Source organism: Phocoena phocoena, chromosome 16 (genome assembly GCF_963924675.1).
Source record: "Phocoena phocoena chromosome 16, mPhoPho1.1, whole genome shotgun sequence".
NCBI classification, from domain to species: Eukaryota; Metazoa; Chordata; class Mammalia; order Artiodactyla; family Phocoenidae; genus Phocoena; species Phocoena phocoena.
In genome coordinates, this window is record NC_089234.1 from 77,952,532 (window position 1) to 77,975,584 (window position 23,053).

Genomic DNA, 23,053 nt, shown 5'->3' on the forward strand with positions numbered 1-23,053 from the left:
AGGAGCAAGAATTCTCTCTGAGGAAGCAACCTCACATCTGTTCAAAGCCTCAAACCAGTACACACTTGAGTACCAAATTTTCTGCATCTACAAGGTATGGAAGAGGTGACCTGGAGCCTAAAATACTTTAACTTAGAAACTACCAAACACCTATTTCTCCTTTAATAAAATCTGCTACAAATTTTAAGAAGGGCTATATCCCAGTAATAAGTTATAAAATACATCTTGAAATAACAAGTGCATTACCTAATTAGTTACACTAGTTACAGTTTTTTTATTTGAATACTATTATGTGTCTGTCAAAGACAATGACTTTGCTTTTGACATAATGTTTAAATGTTTTTCTAGACTGCAGTTAGTCAATAGGTTTAGCTGTTTCTTCCATCCACTCCCAGAACATGAAAACATATCATGTCATCACATTTAAACACATATTCATCTTTCTATTTCCTCTGGTAGGAAGATAAAAGCATGATTCATCCAAAAGCTGTACCAAAATGCTCCAAAAAGAGCACTTTATACATATTTCATGTATCAAATAAATCATGTAAACTCTGATTCTCAATGGTATTATTTCAATAAAGTCTATGAAAAAAAAGAACGTTAAAAACTTTGGAATAACAACAGCAACAAAACAACACTGATGAAGTACAACTGTCAAATGTTATTTTTAAAAATACCTTGGGCCATATAACCTAGCTCATAAATAATGTCAAAAGCCTACATACAATACTGTCAAAATGTTACAAAAGTCATAAAATGTTAAATAAACTACTTTCCTCTTTGGGGAGAAAAGAAGTGTAACAACAGTAAAGATTAGATATAAATTTTCTTTACATGGGATACCAAGAAACCCATATCTAATGTTAATCAAGAAAAAAGCCAGTGCAGAATTTTTGTGGCATAAACAGAAGATTAAAAGACCTATAACTGCTGTATCAAAACCTCACGGTAATTGCAAACCAAAAATCTACTACTACTACTACACACACACACACACACACACACAGAAAAAGCAATCCAAACATAACACTAAAGACAGTCATCAAATCAAAAGAGAAAAAAAGAGAAAGGAAAGAAAAAAGACCTACAAAAACAAATCCAAAACAATTAACAAGCTGGCAATAAGAACATACATATGGGTAATTACCTTAAATGTAAATGGATTAAATGCTCCAACCAAAAGACACAGACTGGCTGAAGGGATATAAAAACAAGACCCATATATATGCTGTCTACAAGAGGCCCACTTCAGATCTAGGGACACATACAGACTGAAAGTGAGGGGATGGAAAAGGTTATTCCATGCAAATGGAAATCAAAAGAAAGCTGGAGAGTAGCAATACTTGTATCAGACAAAATAAACTTTAAAATAAAGACTGTTACAAGAGACAAAGGAGGATACTACATAACGATCAAGGGATCAATCCAAGAAGAAGATATAACAACTGTAAATATGTACGCACCAAACATAGGAGCACCTCAATATATAAGGCAAGTGCCACCAGCCATAAAAGGAGAAATCGACAGTAACATGATAATAGTGGTGGAATTTAACACCCCACTTTCATCAATGGACAGATCATCCAGACAGCTAATCAGTAAGAAAACACAGGCCTTAAATGACACATCAGACCACATGGATTTTTTTGATGTTTACAGAGCATTTCATCAGACAGCAGCAGAATACACATTCTTTTCAAGTGCACATGGAATATTCTCCAGGACAGATCACATGCTGGGCCACAAAGCGAGCCTCGGTATATTTAAGAAAACTGAAATCATTTCAAGCATCTTTTCCAACCACAACAGTAGGAGATTAGAATTCAACTACAAGAAAAAAATTGTAAAAAACAAAAACACATGGAGGCTAAACAATATGCTACTAACCAACCAATGGATCACTGAAGAAATCAAAGGGGAAATCAGAAAATACCTAGAGACAAATGAAAACAAAAACGCGACAATCCAAAACCTATGGGATGCAGAAAACCCAGTTCTAAGAGGGAAGTTTGTAGCAATACAATCTTACTTCAGAAAACAAGAAATATCCCAAATAAACAACCTAACCTTACACCTAAAGCAACTAGAGAAAGAAGAAACAAAACCTCAAGTTAGTAGAAGTAAAGAAATCATAAAGATCAGAGCAGAGGGACTTCCCTGGTGGTGCACTGCTTCAGAATCCACCTGCCAGCGCAAGGGACACGGGTTCGATCCCTGGTCTGGGAAGATCCCACGTGCCGCGGAGCAATTAAGCCTGTGCACAACTACTGAGCCTGCGCTCTAGAGCCCGTGAGCCACAACTACTGAGCCCACACGACCTAGAGCCCATGCTCTGCAACAAGAGAAGCCACCGCAATGAGAGGCCCGTGCACCACAACGAGGAGTGGCCCCCCCACTCACCGCAACGACAGAAAGCCTGTGCACAGCAACGATGACCCAACGCAGCGGGGAAAAAAAAAAGATCAGAGCAGAAATAAATGAAATAGAGATGAAGAAAATAGAAAAAAGATCAATAAAACTAAAGGCTGAAAAAAAAAAACCTAAAAGGTGGTTCTTTGAAAAAGATAAACAAAATTGATAAACCTTTAGTGAGACTCATCAAGAAAATAAGGGAGAGGGCTCAAATCAATAAAATTATAAACGAAAAAGGAGAAGTTACAATGGACACCACAGAAATACAAAGGATAGAGACTACTACAAGCAACTATACACCAATAAAATGGAAAACCTAGAAGAAATGGACAAATTCTTACAACAGTACAATCTCCCAAGACTGAACCAGGAAGAAACAGAAAATATGAACAGACCTACCACAAGTACTGAAATTGAAACTGTGATTTAAAAAACTCCCAACAGACTTCCCTGGCAGTCCAGCGGTTAAGACTCCATGCTTCCACTACAGGGAGCACGGGTTCAATCCCTGGTTGGAGAACTAAGATCCCTTCTGCTTTGCAGTGTGGCAAAGAAAACCAAAAAAAAAAACCCAAACAAAAATACTCCCAACAAACAAAAGCCCAGGACCAGATGGCTTCATGCGGGAAATTTATCAAAAATTTAGAGAAGAATTAACACCTATGCTTCTGAAACTATTTCAAAAGCCTGTAGAGGAAGGAACACTCCCAAACTCATCCTATGAGGCCACCATCATCCTGCTACAAAAACCAAAGATACCACAAAAAAAGAAAATTACACGCCAATATCACTGATGAACACAAACACAAAACTCCTCAACAAAATACTACCACAATACATTGAAAGCAACACACACCATGATCAAGTGGGATTTATCCCAGGGATGCAAGGATTTTTCAATATCTGCAAGTCAATCAGTGTGATACACCACATCAACAAACTGAAGAATAAAAACCATATGATCATCTCAATAGATGCAGAAAAAGGTTTTCACAAAATTCAACACAGATTTATAATAAAAACTCTCCAGAAAGTGGCCACACAGGGAACCTACCTTAACATAATAAAGGCCATGTATGACAAACCCATAGGTAACAACATACTCAATGGTGAAAAGCTGAAAGCATTTCCTCTAACATCAGGAACAAGACAACAATTTCCATTCTCCCCACTTTTATTCAATGTAGTTTTGGAAGTCCTAGCCACGGCAATGAGAGAATAAAAATAAAAGGAATCCAAATTGGAAAAGAAGAAGTAAAACTGTCATTGTTTGCAGATGATATGATACTATACATAGAAAATCCTAAAGATGCCACCAGAAAACTACTAGAGCTCATCAACGAATTTGGTAAAGTTGAAGGATATAAAACTAATACACAGAAATTTGCTGAAGTTCTATACACTAACAACAAAAGATCACAAAGAGAAATTCAAAAGACAATCCCATTTATCATCGCATCAAAAAGAATAAAATACCTAGGAATAAACCTACCTAAGGAGGCAAAAGACCTGTACTCCAAAAACTTTAAAATGCTGATGAAAGAAATCTAAGATGACACAAACAGATGGAGAGATATGCCATGTTCTTGGATTGGAAGAATCAATATTTTCAAAATGACTATATTACCCAAAGTAATCTACAGATTCAATGCAATCCCTATCAAATTACCAATGACATCTTTTGCAGGCCTAGAACAATTTTTTAATTTGTATGGAAACAAAAAAGACCCCAAATAGCAAAGCCAATCTTGAAAAAGAAAAACGGAGCTGGAAGAATCAGACTTCCTGACTTCAGACTATACTATAAAGCCATAGGAATCAAAAGAGTACGGTACTGGCACAAAGACGGACTCACAGATCAATGGAACAGGTATGAAATCCCAGAAATAAACCCATGCACCTGTGGTCAACTAATCTACGACAAAGGAGACAAGAATATACAATGGAGAAAAGACAGTCTCTTCAATAAGCAGTGCTGGGAAACTTTAACAGCCACATGTAAAAGAATGAAATTAGAACATTCTCTAACACCATACACAAAAATTACTCAAAATGGATTAAAGACCTAAATGTAAGACGGGATACTATAAAACTCTTAGAGGAAAACATAGGCTGAACACTCTTTGACATAAATTGCAGCAATATGCTTTTGGATCCACATCCTAGAGTAATGAAAATAAAAACAAAAATAAACAGGATCTAATTAAACTTAAAAGCTTTTGCACAGCAAAGGAAACCATAAACAAAATGAAAAGGCAACCTACAGAATGGGAGAAAATATATGCAAATGAAGTGACTGACAAGGGATTAATCTCCAAAATATATAAACAGCTCATGCAGCTCAATAAAAAAAAAAAATTAACCCAATCAAAAAGTGGGCAGAAGATCTAAATTAGACATTTCTCCAAAGAAGACATACAGAAGGCCAAAAAGCACATGAAAAGATGTGTAACATCGCTGATTCTTGGAGAAGTGCAAATCGAAACTACAATGAGGTTCGAAACTACAATGAGGTATCACCTCATGGTGTTCAGAATGGCCACCATCAAAAAGTCTACAAATAATAAATGCTGGAGAGGGTGTGGAGAAAAGGGAACCCTCCTACACTGTCAGTGGGAATGTAAATTGGTACAGCCACTATGGAGAACAGTATAAAGGTTCCTTAAAAAACTAAAAATAGGGAAGTCTCTGGGCAGTCCAGTGGCTAGGCCTTGGCGCTTTCACTGCTGGGGCCCAGGTTCGATCCCTGGTCAGGGAACTAAGATCCTGCAAGCTGCATGGCGCAGCCAAAAAAAAAAAAAAAAAAAAACACTAAAGTGAAAATAGAGCTACTATGTGATCCAGCAATCCCACTCCTGGGCACATACACAGAGCAAACCATAATTCAAAAAGATACATGTACCGCAATGTTCACTGCAGCACTATTTACAATAGCTAAGACATGGAAACAGCTTAAATGTCCACTGACAGAGGAATGGATAAAGCAGGTGTGGTACATATATACAAAGGAATATTACTCATCCATAAAAGAGAATGAAATAATGCAATTTGGAGCAACATGGATGGACCTAGAGATTATCACATGAAGTGAAGTCAGACAGAGAAAGACAAATATCATATGATACCACTTATATGTGGAATCTAAAAAATGATACAAATGAACTTACTTACAAAACAGAAACAGACTCACAGTGAAGTAAGTCAGAAAGAGAAAAACAAATACCGTATGCTAACACATATATATGGAATCTAAAAAAAGAGGTTCTTACGAACCTAAGGACAGGACAGGAATAAAGATGCAAACGTACAGAATGGACCTGAGGACACAGGGAGTGGGAAGGGTAAGCTGGGACAAAGTAAGAGAGTAGCACTGACATATATACACTACCAAAGGTAAAATAGATAAGATAGCTAGTGGGAAGCAGCCGCATAGCACAGGGAGATCAGCTCAGTGCTTTCTGACCACTTAGAGGGGTGGGATAGGGAGGGTGGGAAGGAGATGCAAGAGGGAGGGTATATGGGGATATATATACACACATAGCTGATTCACTTTGTTATACAGCAGAAACTAACACAACACTGTAAAGCAATTATACTCCAATAAAGATGTTTAAAAAGAAAAAAAAGAAACAGACTCACAGACTCCAAAAACAAAACTGGTTACCAAAGTGGAGACTTCCCTGGTGGTGCAGTGGACAGGACTCCACATTCCCAATGCAGGGGGCCCAGGTTCGATCCCTGGTCAGGGGACTAGATCCCACATGCATGCCACAACTAAGGAGCCTGCATGCTGCAACTAAGGAGCCCATGAGCCACAACTAAGTAGCCCACATGCCACAACTAAGGAGCCCATGTGCTGCAACTAAGGAGCCTGCCTGCTGCAACTAAGACCCCACGCAGCCAAATAAATAAATAAATATTTTAAAACAAAACAAACATGGTTACCAAAGGGGAAAGGTGCGGGGGGGATAAATTAGGGGGTTGTGATTAACATATACACACCACTACATATAAAATAGGTAACTAACAAGGACTTACTGTATAGCACAGGGAATTCTACTTAATATTCTGTAAAAACCTATATGGGAAAAGAATCTGAAAAAGAACAGATACATGTATATGTATAACTGAATCACTTTGATGTCAACTATACTCCAATATACGATAAAAAATTTTTAAAAAGGAAAAAATCTAGCATGGAATTCTGATGGCATAAACAGCAAATTAAAAAACCTACATTTTTGAGGGTCAGGGTGCCTGCATCCTGGAAAAAAAAAAAAAAAAAGACCTGTAACTTTGAAGGGCCATATGATGACCCAAGTTAAAGAATGTGCCTACTCTACCTTGTGACTAATTTTCAAGGACTGTAAACCAAGAGGTTAATAAGGACACAGTTTTTCAATAACCTGGTTTATTTATTGGTTTAAAAGAACTGTATTCACCAATATGACAACATGAACCAAAATTTAAGTGTAAAATATACATAATATTTTGTATATTTTTTTTAAATTTTTATTATTTTTTATTTATTTTTTTGTGGTACACGGGCCTCTCACTGCCGTGGCCTCTCCCGTTGTGGAGCACAGGCTCCAGACGCACAGGCTCAGTGGCCATGGCTCACAGGTCTAGCCGCTCCGCGGCATGTGGGATCTTCCCGGACCAGGGCACAAACCCGTGTTCCCTGTATCGGCAGGCAGACTCTCAACCACTGCGCCACCAGGGAAGCCCTATGTGTTTATTTTTTAGAGAAGCACAGTGAAGTATTTAGGGATGAAATGCCACTATGTACATCACTTAATTTAAAATGCTTAAGCAAAAAATAAAAGAAATGTAGCAAATATGGCAAAATGTTAACAACTGTTAAACTGACATAACAAGCATACACAGGTGCTTCCTACACTAGTCTGTTTACTTTTCTGTACGTTTGAAACATTTTATAGTGAGTACACATAGCCTCCTTAAATCTATTCTACTTCTAGGAATTAATCCTACAAATATAGTTCTGCCCACTAAAAAAGGCCTAGAAACAATGACCAACCCAGTAGCAATAAGCACCCTTAGAGCTCAGATTGAGGCCTCCAGGGCTTCCCTGGTGGCGCAGTGGTTAAGAATCTACCTGCCAATGCAGGGACATGGGTTTGAGCCCTGGTCCGGGAAGACCCCACATGCCACGGAGCAACTAAGCCTGTGCGCCATAACTCCTGAGCCTGCACCCTAGAGCCTACGAGCCACAACTACTGAGCCCATGTGCCGTAACTACTGCAGCCCATGCGCCTAGAGCCCATGCTCTGCAACAAGAGAAGCCACTGCGATGAGAAGCCCGCGCACCACAAGGAAGAGTAGCCCCCACTCGCCGCAACTAGAGAAAGCCCACACGCAGCAACGAAGACCCAACACAGCCAAAAATAAAAATAAATAATTTATTTTTTAAAAAAATGATTGAGGCCTCCAAATGCTATTTGCCACTTAAAAAAAAAAAATCAGGCTCTTGGAGAAATGGCTGATTGTGACGTGAGGCAAAACACATGTATGATAAACCTTGCACATTTGATAGTTTCCTTATCCTATGAGGAATAAGGAAACTATCAAAAATCATTGGGTTACATCAAAAGTACTGAGGAGCCAGTTTGAAAGGGTTTCTACTTGCCAAAGATGGGATAATTTGAGCAATCAATAAGAATAATAACAGCAATGGACTGAAATTTATCAAATATGTTTAAACCCATGACTTTATAAAGACTGTTTTTAAGTTCACTAGTCTTCTAGTGCATCAACTCATTATCATGAAGACTGATAAACATGGAAAGAATCAAACATTTATCCTGCCTCTCAGTCACTCAATTATTTTGGAAAGTAATTAACATGGGGAAGTTTTCCATGATATAATTTGTCCAGCTACTTGTCTCATACACCAGAAGAAAGATGATAAAAGAAAGAAAATTATCAGAATGTCACCACTTTACAAGCCCAAATGAGATAATGGATGTAAGCCATAGACACCAACAGCTGCTACCATATAGCAAAAAGAGACCCGACCAGACACTATGCGCTTCCTGACTCAACTATACATCACCTATAGAGTATTGAAAAAATAAAATATCATACCTGAATCTAATCAAGCCTATACATAACTACCAACTTACAGGGAATGCAGGGGACAGAAAAACGTATTAATGACATCATGGGAATGCAACCAGAAAAATCCAGAATATGAGAAATTTTACAAGACAAACAGCATAATTTTTTCAACAAATAAATTGTAGGGAAGGAGAAAAGGAATCAATGCGGGAAATCCTGTATCCAACCAACAGGACTGCCAGAAAAAAAAAAAAGGCAGGTAAAATAAAAAGGTCAAATTACCAAAGGTATCTTAGAAGAAAACTTCTCATAACTGAAGAAACACTATGACCTCAGGCTGAGCAGGATTAACCACGAATGCAGCAAAGACAATGAATGAAGAAACACCCACAGATGGACACAGCTCCTTTCAGAATAAGCCCTTTTGTACTGTATTTTTACTATGGTCACGTTTTATGTTAATAAATACTAAGAGAAAGAAAACACAGCAGCAAGGCTTCCAGAAGATCTGATACTCCCCACGGGGCCCGCATACTCTGCTTTGCAGTGTCTATGGGATGGCCAAGGTGTCAGCCCCTGCTTTCCTGGGGTGAAGCAGATTTGTGGAGTTTCACAGTTTAATGAAGGCTGTCCGTTAGGAAGCCCTCTGAGCCTCAGGACCACCCTGGGGAATATGCGGAGGGGCTGGGATCAGTGCCGCCCCAAGGGGTTGGTGAGGGAGCTCACCGCTAGCTTAAGTGAAGCGTACAGCCGGCTGTTTACACTGAGGCGAAGGGAGGCATTATGGGAGTGATTCTAAGTCCAGCGGCATGAGCGGCCAGAGGAATTGGGCCTCTGGGCCCCCATACAGGGCTGCTGGCCACCCCGATGCTGCACGTGGGGTCTCCCGGGGTCCTCCTTACTCTTCCAGGTTTCAGAGCTCGGGAGAGAGCATGTCCCAGGGCCCTGAGCAGCCTGGTTCCCACCCACCCTTCTCGCTCTCCATCTGCCCAGCACTGAAGCTGGACTCTCCCAGGAGGAGAAGGCAAAGAAGTCTCCATCTCCCAGCTGCAGACAACTGACTTCCCTCAGCTCCTGCTGAAGGGCAACAGAACAAAACCAGCTCCCCAGAGAAAGCAGCCTGGTGGAGCTGGTGCAGAGGGCGTGGGTGGACTGAGGAACGGGACCCACTGGCTGTGGCTCTGCCTCCATTGGTCTGGGTGCCGCCTGGTCCTCTAAAGTACGGAGGCACACTTGTCAAACGTTCAGATACTGTGACTTTAGAAACAGAAGAACTGAAGTAAAGGAGTGAAGCTTTTTTTTGTGAACAGTGACTATCCCCCAAGTGGCAGCCAGACGCAGGAAGGCCCACCCAGAGATCGTACCTGGAGCCTGCGGACAGCAGTGGGAGCCACCCCCTTGGACTTAACTGGGGGGCCTGAAGGAGAGGCCTGAGAGGAGCTGAGGATCATCCTAGGCAGAGGGGACTAAAGTGCTTTAGCAAACAGCCCAGCCAGCTCTAGAGGCCCTGCCCAGATCCCCTGCAGGAGTGCCCGGCCCTGTGACCACCTGGGGCACCAACTGGTTAGGGCTGGGAAACTGTGCTCAGAGCTCCGCCCACTGCAGCCCTAAAGGAGATAAAACAGAAATCGCTAGCACACAGCAGCAGATCAATCCCCACTACCTTCATTCCTTCCCCTGAACTGACACCTCCCTGAGCACTGTTAACCCTTCACAGCTCCAGATACGCCCTTACTTTGTGTTTCTTCCGCATTTTACTCAGCACAGGGGTGGATTAAATTCTGCCTCATCAATTCCTAACCAGGTCTACTTAACCTTTCTGTGCCTCCGTGTCCTCATCCAGAAAACAGGGGTGATGCTGTCTACCTCATTGGATGAGAGATCATTCAGCCATTCAACAAACATACTGAACACCTACTAGGGACTTGGAGTGCTAGGCGCAGCAGTTCCAGGTGCTCAGCATACACCAGTAACTAGTCTAAGTGCCTTTAAGCCTTTAGCTCATTTAATTGTCACAACAGCCCTGTAACAACCTCCAGTGAAGTAACCCCAGGAGTAAGTACTAAATCTGTGTTCAATTTCTCTGCATCTTTGTACCAATCCCACAGGTGATCTCTAAAAGAAATCCAAGAGTAGCACCAACTGAGGTAGAGTAATGGAAAGAATGCCCCATACAATGATATAATTAACGAAGAGTAAATATGCAGTAGTTCCCGCTTTGCAGAGTTACAATTTTCAGGAGGAAAAAATGTCTGATGATACATACATGAAGAAAGTTATCAAAATCACAGGCAATTTAATAAATGAAAGTAATATATACCACATCAGATTTGCTAAACTATCAATAAATAGTTTCCATCTAAGTTACTGTATTTGTGAGGTGCCACTCCAATCTGCCTTTAGGAACTGGAACGTATTCCCCCGAGCTGCTGGGCGTACTGGCTTTTGGCAGTTAGCACTCAAGTGTGGGCCCTCTTTTAGAACTGTCTCCACTGAAAAAAGCACCTTGCCCCAGAGCACACCTCCTACCTAAGGCAACCAGAACCCAGTGAAAGATTATCATACCTCAACTATGAAAGACTCTGAAGGGCCTTCCTATCTTCAGCGTTCCCCCATGGGGTCAGCTGAAACCCTTATTTAGAATAATCACAGCCCAACTTCTCCCTCCGCCCAATCCACTCCCTTTCATTAGGATCAATCCTAAGAGTACTCCCTAATACAATTTTTGAACAGTAAACTTCCTAAATGTGAATCTCCATCTAAATCTGCTTCCCAGAACACTGGGGTATTAGAAGTTTCCAAGAACTGGACATTGACCCAATACTTTCAGACAGCAACTTGGCAATATGTGTCAAGAATTTTAAAATATTCACATTCTTGAGAAGCAATGGAACAGAAATGGTATGGGTTCTAAAGCAGAGATTTAAATCCCAGCCCTTTACAAGAAAGCTTTGAGACCTGAGTCTTGGTCTCCTCATCGATAAAAATGGGACAAATAACATCTATATTTTAGAGTTGTTGTTATAATGTTAGAGTTGTAATAATGTTCTTGTTCAAAGTGGAGAGCATACATAAAAGCACCTGGTACACAATGTTGCTTAATTAACAATTAAGGTTGCTCATCAGCTGACTTTAAATATTCATTGATTGGTTCAAGATGGTGGAGTAGAAGGACGTGCTCTCACTCCCTCTTGCGAGAACATCGAAATCATAATTAACTGAACAATCATCGACAGGAAGGCACTGGAACTCACCAAAAAAGATACCCCACATCCAAAGACAAAGGAGAAGCCACAATGAGCCGGTAGGAGGGGTGCAATCACAGTAAAATCAAATCCCATAACCACCGGGTGGGTGACTCACAAACTGGAGAACAATTATACCACAGAAGTCCACCCACTGGAATGAAGGTTCTGAGCCCCACGTCAGGCTTCCCAGCCTGCGGGTCTGCCAACAGGAGGAGGAATTCCTAGAGAATCAGACTTCGAAGGCTAGCAGGACTTGATTGCAGGACTTTGAGAGGACTGAGGGAACAGAGACTCCACCCTTGGAGGGAACACACAAAGTAGTGTGTGCGTGGGGATGCAGAGGAAGGAGCAGTGACCTCACAGGAGACTGAACCAGACCTACCTGCTACTGTTGGAGGGTCTCCTGCACAGGCAGGGGGTGGCTGTGGCTCACTGTGGGGACAAGGACACTGGCAGCAGAAGTTCTGAGAAATACTCGTTGGCGTGAGCCCTCCCGGAGTCCCCCATTAGCCCCACCAAAGAACCAGGGTAGGCTCCAGTGTTGGGTCACCTCAGGCCAAACAACCAACAGGGAGGGAACCCAGCCCCACCCATTAGCAAACAAGCGGATTAAACTTTTACTGAGCTCTGCCCACCAGAGCAACAGTCAGCTCTACCCACCACCAGTCCCTCCTATCAGGAAGCTTGCACAAGCCTCTTAGATAGCCTCATCCACCAGAGGGCAGACAGGAGAAGCAAGAAGAACTACAATCCCACAGCCTGTGGAACAAAAACCACATTCACAGAAAGACAGACAACATGAAAAGGCAGAGGACTATATACCAGATGAAGGAACAAGATAAAATGCCAGAAAAACAACTAAATGAAGTGGAGATAGGCAACCTTCCAGAAAAATAATTCAGAATAATGACAGTGAAGATGATACAGGACCTTGGAAAAAGAATGGAGGCAAAGATCGAGAAGATGCAAGAAATGTTTAACAAAGACCTAGAAGAATTAAAGAACAAACAAACAGAGGTAAACAATACAATAACCAAAATGAAAAATACACTAGAAGGAATCAATAGCAGAATAACTGAGGCAGAAGAACGGATAAGTGACCTGGAAGACAGAATGGTGGAATTCACTGCTGCAGAACAGAATAAAGAAAAAAGAATGAAAAGAAATGAAGACAGCCTAAGAGACCTCTGGGACAACATTAAACGCAACAACATTCGCATTAGAGGGGTCCCAGAAGGAGAAGAGAGAGAGAAAGGACGCGAGAAAATATGTGAAGAGACTATAGTCGAAAACTTCCCTAACATGGGAAAGGAAGTGGCCACCCAAGTCCAAGAAGCACAGAGAGTTCCACACAGGATAAACCTAAGAAGAAACCCGCGGAGACACAAAGTAATCAAATTGGCAAAAATTAAAAAAAAAGAAAAATTACTGAAAGCAGCAAGGGACAACAAGTAACATACAAGGGAACTCCCAAGAGGTTAACAGGGGATTTCTCAGCAGAAACTCTACAAGCCAGAAGGGAGTGGCATGATATACTAAAAGTGATGAAAGGGAAGAACCTAAAGCCAAGATTACTCTAGCCAGCAAGGATCTCATTCAGATTTGACAGACAAATCAAAAGCTTTAGAGACAAATAAAAGCTAAGAGAATTCACCACCACCAAATCAGCTCTACAACAAATGCTAAAGGAACTTCCCTAAGGGGGAAACACAAAAGAAGAAAAGGACCTACAAAAACAAACCCAAAACATTAAGAAAATCGTAATGGGAACATACATATCAATAATTACCTTAAACGTGAAGGATTAAATGCTCCAACCAAAAGACATGGTTTGCTGAATGGATACAAAAATAAGACCCATATATATGCTGTCTACAAGAGACCCACTTCAGACCTAAGGACACATACAGACTGAAGTGAGGGGATGGAAAAAGATATTCCATGCAAATGGAAATCAAAAGAAAGCTGGAGTAGCAATACTCGTATCAGATAAAATAGACATTAAAATAAAGAATGTTACAAGAGACAAGGAAGGACACTATATAATGCTCAATGGATCAATCCAAGAAAAAGATAAAACAATTATAAATATACATGCAACCAACATAGGAGCACCTCAATACAGAAGGCAACTGCTAACAGCTATAAAAGAGGAAATCAACAATAACACAATAAAGGTGGGAGACTTTACACCTCACTTACACCAATGGACAGATCATCAAAACAGAAAGTTAATTAAAAAAAACAAGCTTTAAATGACACAATAGACCAGAAAGATTTAATTGATATTTATAGGCCATTCCATCCAAAAACAGCAGATAACCCTTTCTTCTGAAGTGCGCATGGAACATTCTCCAGGACAGATCACATCTTGGGTCACAAATCAAGCCTCAGTAAATTTTAAAAAATTGAAATCACATGAAGCATTTGTTCTGACCACATGTTATGAGATTAGAAATGAATTACAGGGAAAAAAACGTAAAAAACACAAACACATGAAGGCTAAACAATATGTTACTAAATAACCAAGAGATCACTGAAGAAATCAAAGAGGAAATCAAAAAATACCTAGAGACAAATGACAGTGAAAACATGATGATCCAAAACATATGGGATGCAGCAAAAGCAGTTCTAAGAGGGAAGTCTATAGCAATACAAGCCTACCTCAAGAAACAAGAAAAATCTCAAATAAACAATCTAACCTTACACCTAAAGGAACTAGAGAAAGAAGAACAAACAAAACCCAAAGTCAGCAGAAGGAAAGATATCATAAAGATCAGAGCAGAAATAAATGAAATGGAAACTAAGAAAACAATAGCAAAGATCAATAAAACTAACAGCTCCTTATTTGAGAAGATAAACAAAACTGATAAACCATTAGCCAGACTCATCAAGAAAAAGGAGAGGACTCAAATCAATAAAATAAGAAACGAGGGCTTCCCTGGTGGCACAGTGGTGGAGAGTCCACCTGCCAATGCAGGGGACATGGGTTCGTGCCCCAGTCCAGGAAGATCCCACATGCCACAGAGTGGCTGGGCCTGTGAGCCATGGCCACTGAGCCTGTGCGTCCAGAGCCTCTGCTCCGCAACGGGAGAGGCCACAATGAGAGTCCCGCGTAACGCAAAAAAAAAAAAAGAAAGAGGGCTTCCCTGGTGGTGCAGTGGTTGAGAGGCCGCCTGCCGTGCAGGAGACACGGGTTTGTGCCCCGGTCCGGGAGGACCCCACATGCCGTGGAGCAACTGGGCCCATGAGCCATGGCTGCTGAGCCTGCGCATCCAGAGCCTGTGCTCCGCAGCGGGAGAGGCCACAGCGGTGGGAGGCCCACGTACCGCAAAAAAACCAAAAACCAAAAAAAAAAAAAGAAATGAAAAAGAAGTTGCAACAGACACCACAGAAATACAAAGCATCCTAAGAGACTACTACATGCAACTCTATGCCTGGAAGAAATGGACAAATTCTTAGAAAGGTATAACCTTCCAAGACTGAACCAGGAAGAAATAGAAAATATGAACAGACCAATCACAAGTAATGAAATTGAAACTGTGATTAAAAATCTTCCAACAAACAAAGTCCAGGACCAGACGACTTCACAGGCGAATGCTATCAAACATTTAGAGAAGAGCTAACATCCATCCTTCTCAAACTCTTCCAAAAAACTGCAGAGGAAGGAACACTCCCAAACTCATTCTATGAGGCCACCATCACCCTGATACCAAAACCAGACAAAGATACTACAAAAAAAGAAAATGACAGACCAATATCACTGATGAATGTAGATGCAAAAATCCTCAACAAAATACTAGCAAACAGAATCCAAAAAAACATTAAAAGGATCATACACCATGATCAAGTGGGATTTATCCCAGGGATGCAAGGATTCTTCAATATATGCAAATCACTCAATGTGATACACCATATTAAAAAACTGAAGAATAAAAACCATATGATCATCTCAATGGATGCAGAAAAAGCTTCTGACAAAATTCAACACCCATTTATGATAAAAACTCTCCAGAAAGTGGACACAGAGGGAACTTACCTCAACATAATAAAGGCCAAACACAACATACCCATAGCAAACATCTCAAAGGTGAAAAACTGAAAGCATTTCCTCTAAGATCAGGAACAAGACAAGGATGTCTACTCTCACCACTATTATTCAACACAGTATTGGAAATCCTAGCCATGGCAATCAGAGAAGAAAAAGAAATCAAAAGAAGACGAACTGGAAAAGAAGTCACTGTTTGCAGATGTCACTGTTTGCAGATGACATGATACTATACATAGAGAATCCTAAAGATGCCACTGGAGAACTACTACAGCTAATCAATGAATTTGGTAAAGCTGCAGGATATAAAATTAATACACAAAAATCTCTTGCATTTCTATACATTAATGATGAAAAATCTGAAAGAGAAATTAAGGAAACACTCCCATTTACCATTCCAACGAAAAGAATAAAATACCTAGGAATAAACCTACCTAGGGAGACAAAAGACATGTATGCAGAAAACTATAAGACACTGATGAAAGAAATTAAAGATGATACAAACAGATGGAGAGATATACCAGGTTCTTGGACTGGAAGAATCAATAATGTGAAAATGACTATACCACCCAAAGCAATCTACAGATTCAATGCAATCCCTATCAAATTACCAATGACATATTTTACAGAACCAGAACAAAAAAATCTTAAAATTTGTATGGAAACACAAAAGACCCCGAATAGTCAAAGCAGTCTTGAGGGAAAAAAATGGAGCTGGAGGAATGAGACTCCCTGACTTGAGACTATACTACAAAGCTACAGTCATCAAGACGATATGGTATTGGCACAAAACCAGAAATATAGATCAATGGAACAGGAAAGAAAGCCCAGAGATAAACCCACGCACCTATGGTCAACTAATCTATGACAAAGGAGGCAAGGATATACAATGGAGAAAAGAGACAGTCTCTTCAATAAGTGGTGCTGGGAAAACTGGACAGCTACATGTAAAAGAATGAAATTAGAATACTCCCTGACACCATACACAAAAAAAACACTCAAAATGGAGTCGAGACCTAAATGTAAGACTGGACACTATAAAACTCTTAGAGGAAAACATAGGAAAAACCCTCTTTGACATAAATCACAGCAAGATATTTTTTGATCCACCTCCTGGAGTAATGGAAATGACAACAAAAATAAACATATGGGACTTAATGAAACTTAAAGGCTTTTGCACAACAAAGGAAACTACAAACAAGACGAAAGGACAACCCTCAGAAAGAAAAGAAAAAAGAAAGGAAGGGAAAGGAAGGGATAGGAAAGGAAAGGAAAAGAGATCTTCAAGATGGAGGAGTGAGATGTGGAGATCACCTTCCTCTCCACAAATACATCAGGAATACATCTATATGTGGAACAACTCCTACAGAACACCTACTGAACGCTGGCAGACAATCTCAGACTTCCCAAAAGGCAAGAAACTCCCCCACATACCTGGGTACAGCAAAAGAAAAAAGGAAAAACAGAGACAAAAGAATAGGGATGGGACCTGCACCAGTGGGAGGGAGCCGTGAAGGAGGAAAAGTTTCCACACACTAGGAAGGACCTTCACTGGCAAGACAGGTAGTGGAGGGGGGAAGATCGGAGCCACAGAGGACAGCGCAGCCACAGGGGTGCAGAGGGCAAAGCAGAGAGATTCCCGCACGGCACATGGGTGCTGACCAGCACTCACCAGCCCGAGAGGCTTGTCTGCTCACCCGCCAGGGAGAGGACTGGGGTTGGCTGTGTGAACACAGCCTGAAGGGCGCTAGTGTGCCACAGCTAGGCGGGAGGGAGTCAAGGAAAAAGTCTGGACCTGCCTAAGAGGCAAGAGACCATTGTTTCAGGGTGTGCAAGGAGAGGGGATTCAGAGCACTGCCTAAACGAGCTCCAGAAACGGGCGCGAGCTGCGGCTAGCAGTGTGGACCCCAGAGACGGGCATGAGACGCTAAGGCTGCTGCTGCCGCCACCAAGAAGCCTGTGTGCAAGCACAGGTCACTATCCACACCTCCCCTCCCCGGAGCCTGTGCAGCCTGCCTCTGCCAGGGTCCCGGGATGCAGGGACAAATTCCCCGGGAGAACACACGGCGCACCTCAGGCTGGTGCAACGTCACGCTGGCCTCTGCCGCCGCAGGCTCTCCCCGCATTCCATACACCTCCCTCCCCGCGGCCTGAGTGAGCCAGAGCCCCCTAATCAGCTGCTACTTTAACGCCATCCTGTCTGGGCAGGGAACAGATGCCCTCAGGTGACCTACATGCAGAGGCGGGTCAAATCCAAAGCTGAACCCCAGGAGCTGTGTGAACAGAGAAGAGAAAGGGAAATCTCTCCCAGCAGCCTCAGGAGCAGTGGATTAAATCTCCACAGTCAACCTGATGTACCCTGCATCTGTGGAATACCTGAATAGACAACGAATCATCCCAAAATTGAGGCAGTGGACTCTGGGAGCAACTGTAGACTTGGGGTTTGCGTTCTGCATATAATTCGTTTCTGGTTTTATGTTTATCTTAGTTTAGTATTTAGAGCTTATTATCATTCGATTTACTTACTGATTTGGTTGCTCTCTTCCTTCTTTTTAACATACAGATATATATATATATTCTTTTCCTTTTTCTCTTTCTGTGAGTATGTATGTGCATGCTTCTTTGTGTGATTTTGTCTGTATAGCTTAGATCTTACCATTTCTCCTAGCATTCTGTCTGTCCATTTGTTTATTTTTAATATAATTTTTAGCGCTTGTTATCATTGGTGGATTTGCTTTTCTGTTTGGTTACTCCCTCTTTCTTTCTTTTTTTTAAATTAAGTTTTAAGTTTTAGTTTTTAAATTTTCAATAATTTTTTAAATACCTTTCTTTCTTTAAATTATTTTTTCCTCCCCTCCCCTCCCCTCCCTTCCTTCCTTTTCTTTTTTTTTCCCTTTTCTTCTGACCCATGTGGCTGGCAGGGTCTTGGTGCTCCAGCGGTGTGTCAGGCCTGTGCCTCTGAGGTGGGAGAGCTGAGTTCAAGACATTGGTCCACCAGAGACCCCTCAGCTGCATGTAATATCAAACAGCAAAAGCTCTCCCAGAGACCTCAAACTCAACGCTGAGACCCAGCTCCACTCAACAACCAGCAAGCTACAGTGCTGGACACCCTATGCCAAACAACTAGCAAGACAGGAACACAACCCCACCCATTAGCAGAGAGGCTGCCTCAAATATAATAAGGTCACAGACACCCCAAAACACACCACCAGACGTGGTCCTGCCCACCATAAAGACAATATCCAGCCTCATCCACCAAAACACAGGCACTAGTCCCCTCCACCAGGAAGCCTACACAACCCACTGAACCAACCTTAGCCACGGGGGGCAGACGCCAAAAACAGCGGGAACTATGAGCCTGCAGCCTGCGAAAAGGAGACCCCAAACACAGTAAGATAAGCAAAATGAGAAGACAGAGAAACACACAGCAGATGAAGGAGCAAGATAAAAACCCACCAGACCTAACAAATGAAGAGGAAATAGGCAGTCTACCTGAAAAAGAATTCAGAGTAATGATAGTAAAGATGATCCACAATCTTGGAAATAGAATGGAGAAAACTCAAGAAACGTTTAACAAGGACCTACCAGAACTAAAGAGCAAGCAAACAATGATGGACAACACAATAAATGAAATTGAAAATTCTCTAGAAGAAATCAATAGCAGAATAACTGAGGCAGAAGAATGGATAAGTGACCTGGAAGATAAAATAGTGGAAATAACTACTGCAGAGCAGAATAAAGAAAAAAGAATGAAAAGAATTGAGGACAGTCTCAGAAACCTCTGGGACAACATTAAATGCACCAACATTCGAATTATAGGGGTCGCAGAAGAAGAAGAGAAAAAGAAAGGGACTGAGAAAATATTTGAAGAGATTATAGTTGAAAACTTCCCTAATTCCCTAATTCCCAAGCAGAAACACGCCAAGACACATATTAATCAAACTATCAAAAATTAAATACAAAGAAAAAATATTAAAAGCAGCAAGGGAAAAACAACAAATAACATACAAGGGAATCCCCATAACGTTGACAGCTGATCTTTCAGCAGAAACTCTACGAGCCAGAAGGGACTGGCAGGACATATTTAAAGTGATGAAAGGGAAAAACCTACAACCAAGATTACTCTACCCAGCAAGGATCTCATTCAGAGTTGACGCAGAAATTAAATCCTTTACAGACAAACAAAAGCTAGGAGAATTCAGCACCACCAAACCAGCTTTACAACAAATGCTAAAGGAACTTCTCTAGGCAGGAAACACAAGAGAAGGAAAAGACCTACAATAACAAACCTAAAACAATTAAGAAAATGGTAACAGGAACATGCATATCGATAATTACCTTAAATGTAAATTGATTAAATGCTCCAACCAAAAGACACAGACTGGCGAATGGATACAAAAAGGAGACCCATGAGACGCTAAGGCTGCTGCTGTAGCCACCAAGAAGCCTGTGTAGCTATCAATGGAACAGGATAGAATAGAACAGGATAGAAAGCCCAGAGATAAACCCATGCACATATGGTCACCTTAGTTTTGATAAAGGAGGCAAGAATACACAATGGAGAAAAGACAGCCTCTTCAATAAATGGTGCTGGGAAAACTGGACAGCTACATGTAAAAGAATGAAATTAGAACACTTCCTAACACCATACACAAAAATAAACTCAATATGGATTAAAGACCTAAATGTAAGGCCAGACACTATAAAACTCTTAGAAAAAATATAGGCTGAACACTATTACATAAAAAACAGCAAGATCCTTCTTGACCCACCTCCTACAGAAATGGAAATAAAAACAAAAATTAACAAATAGGACCTAATGAAACTTAAAAGCTTTTGCACAGCAAAGGAAACCATAAACAAGACCAAAAGACAACCCTTAGAATGGGAGAAAATATTTGCAAATGAAGCAACTGGCAAAGGATTAATCTCCAAACTTTACAAGCAGCTCATGCAGCTCAATACCAGAAAAACAAACAACCCAATCCAAAAATGGGCAGAAGACCTAAACAGACATTTCTCCAAAGAAGATATACATATAGTCAACAAACAATACATATAGCCAACAAACACATTAAAGAATGCTCAACATCACTAATTATTAGAGAAATGCAAATCAAAACTACAGTGAGGTATCACCTCACACTGGTCAGAATGGCCATCATGAAAAAATCTACAAACAATAAATGCTGGAGAGGGTGTGGAGAAAAGGGAACCCTCTTACACCGCTGGTGGAAATGTAAATTGATACAGCCACTATGGAGAACAGTTTGGAGGTTCCTTAAAAAACTAAAAATAGAACTACCGTATGACCCAGCAATCCCACTACTCAGCATATACCCTAAGAAAACAGTAATTCAAAAAGAGTTATGTACCACAACGTTCACTGGAGCTCTATTTACAACAGCCAGGACATGGAAGCAACCTAAGTGTCCACTGACAGATGAATGGATAAATAAGATGTGGCACATATATACAATGGAATATTACTCAGCCATAAAAAGAAATGAAACTGAGTTATTTGTAGTGAGGTGGATGGACCTAGAGTCTGTCAGACAGAGTGAAGTAAGGCAGAAAGAGAAAAACAAATACCGTATGTTAACACATATATATGGAATCTAAAAAAAAAAAAAAAGAAAAATGGTTATGAAAAACCAAGGGGCAGGACAGGAATAAAGATGCAGATGTAGAGAATGGACTTGAGGACACGGGGAGGGGGAAGGGTAAGCTGGGACGAAGTGAGAGAGTGTCATGGACATATATACACTACCAAATGTCAAACAGATAGCTAGTGGGAAGCAGCCGCATAGCACAGGGAGATCAACTCAGTGATTTGTGACCACCTAGAGGGGTGGGATAGGGAGGGTGGGAGGGAGACGCAAGAGGGAAGAGATATGGGGATATATGTATAAGTGATTCACTGTTATAAAGCAGAAACTAACCATTGTAAAGCAATTATATTACAGTAAAGATGTTAAAAATATATATACATAAATGCAAAAATAATAAATACTCAAAATTCACAAAATAAATAAATAAATAAAAGAAACAAGAAAGGAAGGGGAAGGAAAGGGGAAAGGAACGAAGGAAGAAAAGGAGGGAGGGAGGGAGGAGGAAAGAAAAGAACACATAGATACAGAGAACAGATCATATTGGTGGTGCCAGAGGTGGAGGATGGAGGTGGCTAAAATGGGTGAAAGAGGTTGAAAGGTACAAACTTCCAGCTATAAAATAAGTAAGTCCTGGAGAGATCTTAAAATTCTCAAAAATGTATAAGTATGTGTGGTGATATATGTGAAGTAGACTTATTGTGGTGATAGTTTCACAATGTATACAAACACTGAATCATTATGTTGTATACCTGAAACTAATATTATGTCAATTATATCTCAATAAAAAAGGGAATACAAGTAAAATGATGCTACAGAAACAGATAAATATACACCAAATCATAAGTTAAAAATGGTAACACAAAATTGCATTTATATCAATTTAAACTACAACATACACATGGATTAATGATAAGAGAAATTCCACAAATATTACTTCATTTTTGAGCTTAGGATTATGGGAATTCAAGATTTTTAATTAGTGTTTAAAGTTTACTCAGAAGATATTTTAAGGTTGAGTTAATATAAAATAGCAACACTGAATAATTAGATCAGTGTGTAATGAAATAAAGCCATGGATATCACAGGATATTGTCACAGAAAGAAAACAACTGTGTATCAGAGGTATATATAACTTGGTTGTTAGTTTCCTCAAAACTGGTGTTATAAAGCACTGCTGAGAAGCCTACCCAGAAACTACAAAATAAATACACACACACACACACACACACATACACAAATCATAAATTACCTGCCATAGGAGGGACAACGCCAGAAAAACGCACTGTTGCATGTTCTCCATTAACTTCGACTCTCCGACCAATGACATCTGATGTCAAAGTGTCATTCATCATAACATTGCCAGAATCCAAAATATGAGGAGACCTAGGAAGAAAACACAACATTGACAAGGACGTAGTAAAACTCTTTAAAAAATATTTTTTTTAGCTTTACGTAGCTATTCATGAGGTCAACACTTCTACCCAATTTAGTCTTCACATTTTGGTGAAGGGAAGAACCTAAAGGTTTAGGTACCAGACTCTCAGAATTTGACTTTATTTTACTCTCTAACTATATTTTGGTAATTTAATCCTTTTTTAAGAAAGCTCGCTTAACTCCAGTTAGCTCACATCACATGACTGTGTATTCTATCA

At 40.6% G+C, this 23,053-nt stretch overlaps 1 protein-coding gene across 1 annotated transcript in view; it reads right to left on the minus strand.

Moving 5' to 3' along the window:
• The window catches only part of TBCE (tubulin folding cofactor E), a 76,068-nt gene extending 53,318 nt beyond the window's left edge, over window positions 1-22,750 (minus strand). Inside the window, exon 1 of the mRNA XM_065894150.1 lies at window positions 22,651-22,750. Coding sequence (XP_065750222.1) covers window positions 22,651-22,750 — 100 coding nt within the window. The remainder of the gene's footprint in view (window positions 1-22,650) is intronic.
• Window positions 22,751-23,053: the final 303 nt, after the last annotated feature.